Below are 12073 nucleotides of genomic sequence, written 5' to 3'. Positions count from 1 at the left end.
GGGGGGAAAGCATACAGAAGTCCCCGGGGCCAATCGTGGACTAGAGCGTCTCTGGTGGGTTGGCCTGGTAACGGGAAGAGCGTGAAGAAGTCTTGACACTTGCTGTTTTGGGGAGTAGCAAAAAGATCGCAGCAAGGATGACCCCATCTTAGAAATACCTCCTCTAGAACTGATGTCTTTAGAGACCACTCGTGTGGCATGAGAATTGCTCTGCTCAATCTGTCTGCAATGACGTTGGATTTCCCGGGGATGTGCGTCGCCGTCAGAAAACGTTGAGAAGAGATCGCCCATTGCCAAAGTCTGAGTGCTTCTCGACATAAAGGGTATGACCTGGTTCCGCCTTGTTTGTTGATGTACCACACCACGGACATGTTGTCCGTCTGAATTGCAATAGTCCCTATGGGAAGAGAGTCGTGTAGGGCTTGCAACGCTAGAAGCACTGCTCTCATCTCTAGGACATTTATGTGCAAGTGGCACTCGAAGGGTTGCCATGTGCCCTGGACTGTCCTGCCCTGATAATGCCCCCCCCACCCGATCAGGGAGGCATCTGTTGTCAACGTGGCAACTGGAGGGGGGAGAGAGAAGGGTCTTCCTTGGAGAAGTTGAGGTGACGTGACCCACCAAGATAGTTGGTTTCTGAGTGATCAGTATGGAATGGGACATTGGGAGCCGCTGAAAGGACCATTGGGTAAAGAGCATCCACTGGAGGATTCTCATGTAAAAGCGAGCTAAGGGGAGAAGAGGAATAGCTGCCGCCATGAGTCCCAATACCTTTAACACCAGTCTGACTTTGACTTTGACCAAATTCAATAGTAGGGAAACTTGGTTCCGAATGTCTAAAACCCTCTGCTCTGTGAGCGTTGCTGAAAGAGTCTGCGTATCTAATTTGGCGCCTATGAAAGTAATAGACTGACAAGGCGAAAAGGCAGATTTTTCGAAATTTATTGATATGCCTAGAGCTTGACAGGTTTGCACGGTGAAATTTCTGGATAGTAAAAGCTGATGCCTGGTGGTGGCCGTAAGGAGCCAATCGTCCAGATATGGAAACACCTGGAATCCCTGGCGCCTCAAGTGAGCCGTGACCACTGCCATGCATTTGGTGAACACTCAGGGGGCTGTAGTGAGACCAAAGGGCAGGGCTCTGAACTGATAGTGACTGGCTCCTAGCCTGAAGCGGAGATATCTCCTGGAGCGCCGGTTCATTTTGATGTGATAGTACACGTCCTGAAGATCTATAGAGCACATCCAATTGTCCTGACCCAAGAAGGGTAGGATGGACTGTAGCGTGACCATCCGGAATTTTGTTTTCTTGACAAACTTGTTTAAATGACTGAGATCTAGAATGGGCCTCCAGTCCCCTGTTTTTTTTGGTACCAAAAAGAATTTGGAGTAGATTCCGGATCCTTGCTGGTCTGCTGGGACTGGTTGGATGACTCTTTTTAATAGCAGCTTTGAAACTTCCAAAGCTGCTTTTTCCCTTAGACCGGGTGGAACATCTGGAAGGGATTTTTTTGGTTGAGATGGGATGTGAATAAAGGGAATTTTGTAACCCTCGGATATGATCGACTGTACCCATTTGTCTTGAGTTAGGGAAAGCCAGGCTTCTGGGTACAGCGATAATCTTCCCCCGACTGCCTCCGAAGGCGGACAGCCGGGCAGCCCCTCAGGGGTGCTGAAAGGGTTTGTCAGAGAACACTTCTCTGCTACCCTGGTTTTGCGGACCTCCTCTGCCTCTGGGGCGGCGTCGATTATTGTTCCCCCCTCTGCCTCTAGAGGGGAATCGACCCTGTGCGTCAGATGAGACTCCCTGAGATTGTTTGCGAAACCACATCTTTCCCCCCCTCTGACCTTTGGGATAGGGTCTAGAAGGGGTGGAAAAACGGACTCCTACGGCAGAGAGAGTCTTACCTTCCACCTCGCACCTGGTCAATGTATCCTTCACCTGTGGACCAAACAAAGATGATCCGTCAAAGGGGGAGTTGGTGAAGGACGCCTTGAAAGGGTCCGCAAAATTACACAGTCGCATCCAGGCGTGCCTTCGTAATGCAATGCCTGTGCCTGCAGATCTACTCGCTCCATCTGCTGCGTATGAAACCAGCCACATGGAAGAGTTCACTATTGAATTTAGGGTAGCCAACTGGGAGTTCATTGTGTCTTTGAACCCCTCAGCTGTAGGATCCTTCATCAATTCACCCATATCCTTGAGTAAATCTCTTTGGAGACGGGTGAAATGGCATAAGTAGTTCAGCGACCGCATAGAAAAGGTCGCTGACGAAAACATCCGCTTGCCATACCTGTCCATGGTCCTAGAATCTTTATTAGGAGGATGGACAGGAACAGAAGGATCAGCTAGTTCCTTCTTTGTGGCCGCAGCCACCACCATAGCATCAACCGGGACACCTTTGGAAAGAAACTGTTTGCCTGAGGGAGCAGTGATGAATTTGGATGGTCTCCTCGGGGTGGGTTCCACTGAGTCAGGAGCCGTCCACGCCTTCCTTGCCACCACTTCCATAAGGGGGTCAAAGGGAGGGGACACCCAGGAGGTAGAAGGGTGAGAACCAAACGCCTCAAGATACACCGACTCATCCTCCGAAGGGTTAAGGGCTGGCCAATTTCCCCTCTGTTTGAGTATCTCTAGGATGTCTGCAAAGGAGACATCTTCAGAGGGGGAACGTGGGGACCCTTCGGATTCCTCCAAGTCAGTGTCAGAGGTGATAGACTCAGGGGAGTCAATGTGCTTCCTCTTGCACTGCCTCTTCCTAGGGGGATCTCCAGCAGGGTCAGGAGGGACCTCGGAAGAGGAGGAAATTCCCAATGGGGAAACTTGAGGAGTTGGTTCTCTACGGTGTAAAACAAGGGGGTGAGCAGAAATCTCCGCAGGCACTGTAGAAGGAGGAGCTGAAGGAACTGACTGCGGGGCAGAACCCGGTTCTAGCACGCTCCGCATGACCTCGAAGGCATCCCTATCAGGCAAGGTCAGAGGCCCTCGCTCCGAAGAGACAAGAACCCCTCCCGGCACCAACAGAGACGGCTCCGAAGCCGATGTCGGAGCCGAACTCACCAGCGCCGAAGCTCCGAGAGGGAGAACGGGGTCGGACAAGGGTCCGATGCCACTCGCCCCCTCGGAGCCGACGATGGAAGCCCGGCGCCGAGATCCCTCCAAAGAGGAGATCGGAGTGGACGACGGAGCCGAATACGATGGTATCGGATCCGACGCACCGACAGTGATAGGTCCAACAAGCCTTGGCTCCGAACTCGAAGGAGTCGGAGGAGGAATATATTGAGGGACTGGAATAGCCAACGACTGATGAGTCGGGCTATGGAGCATTTGGGCTAGTGCCTCGGACTTAAGAAGTCTACTCACCACCCTCTGCAAGTCATGGTCTGACAACCTGGAAGACCGAGAGGAATGTGATTTGTGGCTCCGTTCCGAAAGGAGAGGAGATCCTGGTGCCGAGTGTATGGAACCGATAGAGGGGGACCTGGATCTCTTCCTGTAAGATGGCTCCGATAATGGTATCGGAGCCGATGGGGATTTGCTAGCTTCGGCTCCAGCCGGAGCCGAAGTAATAGTAAAGGTAGATCCAGAAGGGGATCTTGATCTCTTTTTTGCATGTGGCTCCGATGGTATCGGAGCCGATGAAACTTTAACAGCCTCGGCTCCAGCCGGAGCCGAGGTAATAGTCTTTGGCCCAAGAACATCGGCTCCGGCCGGAGCCGATGTCGGAACCTGCTTAGACACCTGTACAGTCGACTCAAGAGCAGGAGTCGACTGTTTTGAAGCCTTAGAAGGTTTTCCCAAACTGGACTGAGTCGGGGGGCCTTCAGGTTTCAACAAACCCCGTAAAATGAGTTTGTTTTTACGCTCCTGCAGGACTCGAGGGCTGAAGCCATGACAGACAGCACATGAGTCCTGCAGGTGCACAGGCCCCAGGCAATACACACAAGAAGTGTGACCGTCTGTCAGAGACATTTTCTGACAGCACGAATCACACTTCTTGAAGCCTGAGACCTTTTCCTTAGACATCGAGGAAATGTCTGTCACAACACAAACACACTCTGAATAAAAGATTATTTAAGTTAAAACTAAAGGCTATAAACACACACACACACAAAAGCCCTTAAAGTACAAAAAAGGAAATACTAACTTTAGTCACTAAGGACTGGGGAAGGGAGGGCCGAAGGCCTAAGATAAGGGAGAAGGGGAAAAAACAATATATACTCGACAAAGAAGGGAGTCGAGAAATCTAAAGTGTAATATAAACTAAAAGGGGCTAAATATATAAACCAGAAAAGAGTTTATGAAATACCAAAAGGTAATATTTAAACTAACCTGCCTGAGCCGGTAGAAGAGCACCTCGTCAGCTATAGCGGCAAACGAGATCTGAGTAGTTACCGCCTAGCATTGTGGGATATAGGGGAGCCTCGAGCCGGTGGAATTAGCTCTCAATCTTTTAGTATGCCGAGTCGGAGCCAAGGATCGGCTCCGAACCCATCCAGCAAGAATGAAGGCGAGATTGACAACTTAACATCAAGCTGTTACTCAGTGTGCCCTCTACTCGTACTTTATTAGGCTGGTTACTGAATACAACACTCACTTTAGTGTATACCTGTCCAGACACTTGAAAAAATATATTTTTTAATAAGAAGAAAAAGAGTCTGTGGGCCATTATCGATGTGGAATGCCTTAAAACCCTATCTCTGTACTCTGTCTCATATACACTCCTTAAGGATGATCTCATTCTATCATATAAGGCCTCAAACAACCCTGTCTAGAGCAACTGTCTTCATGTTTGCAAAACCAAGAACATCATGAATACCTGCAGAAAAGTCTTCAGCCTTCATCATAATATAAATACAGTCTGCTGGCAAGATAGAAGCCTCAGTCAAAGAATTCACTCCTATGGGACATACTCCCCAAGTATGTTAAACAAAGTAGTCACCCCCTTCAAGCACCATCTGGATGAACAGATAGTTTCTCACCATAGTCTTTTATGGAAATGGCATCAATTGCTGCGGCTACAAATGACCTATCAGATCAAATGCCTAGTTATAATTTATAAAACAAAAAAATTAATATGAAAAAAAAGAGGAATACCCAAGTATCCTCAAATTAGAAATACATTAGTTCTATGCATCATCAACTTGTGATGCAAGTTTCCCATTTCATACTCCAGTAAATTTAACAGTAGAAAATGTTACACATTTAACCGACATTTAAGTACCTGACATAAGTTACTTTGGACATACGCTCTATAATGCATACCTTAAATGTCCTTCATGTCCTGCCTGAATAAAATATTCAAGAAAAAGACAAACATAGTTAAGATAGGAGGAAATGAGATAAAAATGGTGATGCAGGAAAGTTTCCAGGAATAGATGGTATTCTGGTGGAAGAATCCGAGTCGGCTCCAAGGATCGGATCCAAACCCAGCAGTGAAGTAGAATGAAAAGGACAACATCAGATCTGTAGTTCTACAAATCCGTTATCCCATTTGTTTTTAGTTAAATAAAATTATCATGCAACATTAAGCATCAGACTCGAGAGTTACCTTTACGATAGCAAGAAGGTCCTGGATGAGCTCCTGCAGATTCTGGGCCAACAACAAAAAGTCCTGATCTGTAATAGATAAGGAGAGCAGATATGCACATCAAAGGCTAAAATACACAGTGTAAGCAAACAAACTACAAAAGGCAATTTACTATTAGTGTGTGCTTTTAAAGAATAAGCAGTCTTTATGTATGTTAGGTACTGTTCCTAAACTAATCATTATGCAGCTGCCGCACAGCAACATGTATTAACCTCCCCATACGTGGGCCAACACATTACGTATCAGAAAACGATCCTCACAAGATATGGATTTTTTACCAAACCTGACAAAGTACAAAATACTGTGGAAGGCTTAAAAGATGGCTGCACACTGAGTAACAGCTTAATTTCAGTTCTCCCACTGTGAAAAGAGAAACTCAGAAGACAGAGCCCGTGCATTTGTCATTTGGGGTAAATTTTGGTTACTGGCTAGTAAGTGCACTGCTTGAATGCCAGCAAAGAAGACATTTTGAGAACCTGAAAGAAAATCAGCCACAAAAGGTGAGGAGAAAACACTGGCTGGGAAGAATCTTGCAGCTGTACAGCAGAAAGCAGTTAAAGCTCCAATTCTGATGAAAGACATGACTTACAGCAATGTAGAGGAAAACTATGTCAAATGTGCTCACAGCAAAGGAATCATTGAAGGAGTATATAAACTCAAACAACAAAAGGCTGGAAATGATGGAAGAAGCTTTAAACAGATATTTGGATGAGCTGATAAAATTGCAAAAATCAGAAGTCAAAATGAAGAAAAGGGTGACTGAGTGTGAGACTACTCAAGAAGAGATATTTCAAAAAATGGTAGAATTATAGGACAAAGCACATAAGGAAAACCTGAGATGTTCTGCTGTACTACAGAAACTGGACAGAATAGACCATTAATTTTATGAAAGCACAAATAAGCAACTGGACTGGTATTCCACTGCAGGAGTTATTTGAAAGTGAACATTGTGTATTTCCTCCAAACCTGGCCATGAGAAAGCAGCCAAGACTGTCTACCCTGCTTGGATTACTTTCGAATACTTAGTAATTCTGTATAATATTTCAAATTATATATTTTTATTATTTTTTTTTACTTAGGACGAGTTTAAGTTCGCTACTTCTTCTACCATTATCTGATCTGATTAGTATACAGTGATTAACTAGATTTGTATGGATTAAAAATCTTCCACACAGAGAAGTTTCTTACACTGTTTTGCTTTTGGACCCACTATACTTGTTTAGTGAGTTGTTTGAAACTTTGGTGTTTACCACGGAGATTACTTGTTTTCTAATAGTAAAAATACAATCTTACCAGCCAGAAAGAGTTGATTCTGATAAAACTGTGGCAGAAGGAGACAGTAGAGTGTTTGTGGAAAACGATTACTTATTGTATACCAGGCAGAAGAAGAGGAAATATTTATTCCAGCAATCAGGGAATTTTGAGAAGCAGGCATGAGATTCAATCTGCTATATACAGTTATCTTCAGAATATTTTTTTCCTGGCGAGTCAAAGTCATTTTTTGATGCAGAACATGTTAAAGAGGAAATATAAAAGTCTGTCCAACAAAAACTGAGCTATCAAACAGAAGGGGGATTCTGCTTCTTATTCTTCTGATAAATAAAGCTCTTGCAGAGACTATGCCACTGAAACCTTTGCCAGTGCTCCCAAGGAAAATGTTGGAGACACAGAAAAAAGCACAGGAGTTGACTAGAAGAAAGTGCAGTTGTGCAAAACCTTACCATAACAATATATGTCCTTCTCTTCAATGTTGCAGTATTCTTCATTGAAGGGATCTCAAGCCAAGGATAGCCCAACCTCCGGTCAGTAAAGCCTCTGGATTTTATAGGTGCTATACATCACACGTATGCTCCCCATATAAGACGCAGGACATAAAGGTGGCATATGCAAATACTCAGAACTGTACTGCCCCAAGAGAAAAAAAGTATTCCCAAGGACAAAAGGCAAAAAAAGTTCAGATGAGAAAGGAAGCGAAATCCCCTCAGTAAGGAGGGTAATAAAAGACAGGGGCAACAGCCATAACAGAGAGGGAAGGAGGGAGGGACCAAATACTTGAGCAGTGAAGAGAAGGACATCTACCGTTATGATAAGACTTTACTCAACTGTACTAAGTCCTTCCACATCACTGCTTTAGTATTCTTCACTGAAAGAAGAGTACAAGAGCTAGGAAGACTGGAAAGAGGAGGAAGTCATAGAAGAGCCCTCTACAAACCCATGTAGGCTAGCCCTGGCAAAATCTGCCCTGGTCCTGGAAACAAAATAATTTGTAATGTTTAGTAAACATATGAGCAAAGAACCAAGTAGCAAGGAAGAAGTTGGTATCCAAACCCTTAGAAAAGGTACTAGAAGTGGCAACCGCCCTAGTACAATGTGCCTTAAAAAAAAAAGAAAGACATTTTCCATGAAAGTCATAACATGAGGAAATGGCCTTAGAGGTCTAGGAGGAAATGGTTTGCTTGGAAACAGCTAAACACAAAGTCCTGGAATAAAAAGAAATAAAAAGTTGCTTGGATTTGCAAATAACCTTCATTTTTATCTAAATAATATCTCAGCTATCTGTGTAGGTCCAAAGTGTAGAGAACCTTCTCAATGGCAGACTGTGGAGAAGGAAAAAGGAAGAAAGAGGAATACACTGATTAAGGGACAACACATTAACCACCTTAGTATGAAGAGGAATACTGTTGCTGTGAAAAATTAAAAAAGGAGGAATGGCCCTAAGAGCCTGAAGCTCTGGCACTCTCTTGGAGAAGTAAGAGCCAACAGCAGAGCAATCTTCCAAGTACAAAGTTGTAAGGAGGCTGAACTAGTAGGTTCAAAAGGCACCTGAGTTAATTTTTCAAGAGCAAAAATTGAGGTCCCAAGGAAGACGAGGAATAGGTTTTCTCAGTAGCCTGATATGAAGGACACCTTTCAGAAATTGCTTGACCTCAAAAAGAGGTGCCAAAGGAGGGTTAAAGGGTAGACAAGCAGAGACAGCTGACAAGTGAGCTTTAACTGAAGAATATGCCAAGCCAGCCTACAGCAGATCACACATATAAGACAGAAACAGAGTAACCCCTACTGAGAATGGACCCTGACAGCAAGAAAGACACCAAACAGAAAATCTTTTCCATTTAGTCATGTATGTTTTTCTAGTAGTGGGTTTCCTGGCCTACTGCAGAACCTGAAGCATGTCCTCAGAAAAGAAGTGCCTAAAATGGATCAAAATCCTAACACATACAGTGTCATTTGAAGAGTGGACAGGTGAGGATGGATAAGAGGCCCCCTCTCTTGTGTGAGAATCCACCCAATTTGATAACTTGTAGTGATTGCCCCTAGCCACATAAAATGTAGGGGGAACCGGCGCTGTCTGGGCCAAAAGGGAGTCACCAACAAGATTTTTAGAAAGTTCTGCTTATTCTTGTACAGAACTCCTGGCAGCAAAGGGAAGGAAAGGCACAGATAAACACTCCCTTCCAAGGTAAAGACTGAAGTTGTCTGTTCAGGGGAGGCAAAAAGATAGTACAGATTTGTAAAATCATATCACAACAGTAGATGTCCTTCTCATCACTCTTGCAGTATTCTTTATCTAAAGGATCTCCTGTCAAGGACAGCCCAATGTCCAGCCAGAATACCAAAGCCTTCATCACTTATAGATGTCATACATCACATGTGTGATCCCCATGCACGACATAGGGCATAAAGGTGAAGTACAGACACACACACTCAGAACTGAAAAATCCCCAGGAGGAACAGAATGTCCTTAGAGACAAAGAAAACATGTGTATCCAGAAGGTAAAAAGGAAAAAGAAGATGAAGGACTCATTGGCCAGGACAGAAGAAATTACAGGGCAAGAAATAAAATAGAGGGATAGGAGGGACAAAATAAATACTGCAACAGTGAAGAGAAGGACATCTATTGTTATGGTAAGGTTTTACACAACTGTAGTCTCTCCTTCCATATCACTGTTGCGATATTCTTTACCTAAGGAACAGTACAAGAGCTCAAGAGGAAGCCTGGGAAAAGTATGGCAAAAAAGATCCCTGGCAAAGCCTGCCTGGCTCTGGAAATAACATCTAGTTTGTAATGCTTAGTGAAAGTATGACCAGAGGAGCAAGTAGCAGCCTCAGTGAGGAATTGGTATCCAAACCCATGAAAAAAGCATCAGAGGAGGCAACTGTCCTAGTGGTGTGCACCTTTACAGATCAGGAAAGACATTTTCCATGAAAAGAACAAAAAATAAATAAATAGCCTTAGAAATCCAAGAGGAGATTGTTTAGGAACAGCCAATCCTAAGGTCCTGGGATGAAAAGAAAAAAAAAAGCTGCTCAGATTTGCAAATAACTTTAGTTTTATCCAAATAACATCCGAGTTGTCTATGCAATCCAAGGTATAAGGAATCTTCTCAATGGCAGACTGCAGAGAAGGAGAAAAGGAAAGAAGATGAACAAACAACTCTTTGACCACCTTGGGCATAAAAGAAGGATTAGTAAGAAGAGACTCACTGTTTCGGTGAAAAACTAAGAAAGGAGGAATAGCCATAAAAGCCTGAACTTCAGACATCCTCTTGGCTGAAGTGACGGGCAAAAGAAGAATAGTCTTCCAAGTACAATGTTGTACGGAAACTGAAGCAAAAGGCTCAAAAGGAGCCTGAGTCAATTTTTCAAGTACAAAACTGAGGTCCCAGGAAGGCGGAATAGGCTTCCTGGGAGACCAGAGGAGGAGTCAAAAGTATACAAGTAGAAACTGCTGACAGGAGAGCTTTAACTGAAGAATATGCCAACCCAGCATGGAGCAGATCATGCAAGTAACAGAGAAATAGAGCAACCTCCACAGATAGGGTATCCTAATGGCTGCAGAGGCACCAGACAGAAAATGTCTTTCATTTAGACATGTATGATTTCTGGTGTAGGGCTTCCTAGCCTCCTGCGGAACCTGTAGCACATACTCAGAAAAGAGGTACCTAAAAGGAATCAAATCCCCGTCACCCACAGTGTCATTTGAAGAGTGGCCAAGTGAGGACAGATGAAAGACCCCATTGTCCTGTATGAGTAGACCCATCAGGTGAGGTAACTTGTGATGACTGCCCCTAGCCAAGTGAGAAAGATGGGAGAACCAATACTGCCTGAGCCAAAATGGAGTCACCAACAAGATTTTGGGACAGTCCTGCCTGATTTTGTGCAGAACTTGCTGTAACAGAGGAAGGGGCTGAGGCATACAGAAACATCCCCTTCCAAGAAAAAGACAGGGCATCCATTTCCATGCCAGAGGACTTGGAACTCTGGAACAGAACAGAAGTTCTCTGTTCAGAGATGAGACAAAAAGGTCTACCTGAGGAATACACACCAATGGACAATGTCCAGAAACATATCTCTGTAAAGCATCCATTCATGATTTTGTGTGCTGGACCTGCTCAAGGAGTCTGCCACTGGATTGTGCTCTGATGGAATGCAAACTGCCTGAAGAGCCATTTGATATTGGATAGCTAGATCCCAGACCATACAGCTAGTTTGCGAAGAAGACAGGACTTTGTGCCCCCTTGCTTGTTGACATACAATATCACTGTGGTATTGTCTGTGAAAACTTTGAGCTGCCTGGAAAGGAGGAGGGAATGAAAGACTTGCAAAGCCAGAAACAGAGTCCTCATCTGTTTTGTGTTGGTGTGGTCTGACCTCTGATGAGGCCAGAGATCCTGAAGCTTTAGAGGGCCACAGGAGGCACCCCATCCCAGTCTGAGATGTCTGTAAAGAGCTCCTGGGTGGGAAATGGGGTTTGAAAAGGAAGCCCTGGGTTGAGAGAAAGTTGATGAATCCACTACTGAAGCTAGAGTTTGAGGCATGGAAGAAATGGTACTGGGAACTCCACGGGGTGGCAATGTTGAAGCCACACTAATTTGAGGTACCACTGAAGTTTCCTCAAATGCAGCCTGGCAAGAGGGAGCATGAGAATGGTGGAAGCCAAGAACCAAAGCACCCTGCAAAATTCCCTGGCTGTGATGGATGCCAGAGAAAGAAGGGTTTGAAAGAAGGCTATTAGAGATGGAGCTTTGGGGTCAGGCGGAGAAGCCAGCAAGGGAACTGTCCAAAGTCTGCACCCAAGGGAAATATGGCCCTGGGAAGGTATCAAAACTGATTTCTGGAAGTTTATGGTGAACCCCTGACTCTAACATGGAAGTAGTAAACCTGAAATCATAAAACAGAGAGTTGGGAGAAAGAGTCTGACTAAGCAGATCATCTAGACAGGGAAAGATCCAAATACCTCAAACCCTACAAAAAGCAATGATAGGAGCTAGGCATTTGGTGAATACTCTTGGGGCAGCAAAGAGGCCAGAGGGCAAAGCAGAGAATTGAAAATGCAAGGAAGAGACACAGAAATGTAAAACTGTCCTGAACAGGGGATAGATGGGGATATGAAGGTATGCAACCTTGAGCTCCAGAGATACCAGAAAGGCCTGGGGTAGCAGAAGAGGAAACAGTGTCTGCAGAGATAACATTTGAATGGA

At 44.7% G+C, this 12073-nt stretch overlaps 1 protein-coding gene across 1 annotated transcript in view; it reads right to left on the bottom strand.

The window, feature by feature from the left end:
• The window catches only part of OPLAH (5-oxoprolinase, ATP-hydrolysing), a 1902532-nt gene that overhangs the window by 940756 nt on the left and 949703 nt on the right, over positions 1–12073 (bottom strand). The window contains exon 9 of the mRNA XM_044067415.1: positions 5553–5620. Within this exon, the coding sequence (XP_043923350.1) occupies positions 5553–5620 (68 nt within the window). The remainder of the gene's footprint in view (positions 1–5552; positions 5621–12073) is intronic.

Source organism: Protopterus annectens, chromosome 3.part1 (genome assembly GCF_019279795.1).
Source record: "Protopterus annectens isolate FY-2018-M chromosome 3.part1, PAN1.0, whole genome shotgun sequence".
In the NCBI taxonomy this organism is placed as follows: Eukaryota; Metazoa; Chordata; order Ceratodontiformes; family Protopteridae; genus Protopterus; species Protopterus annectens.
The sequence above is the reverse complement of the archived record's forward strand: the minus strand, read 5'-3'. Positions and strand labels throughout refer to the sequence as shown.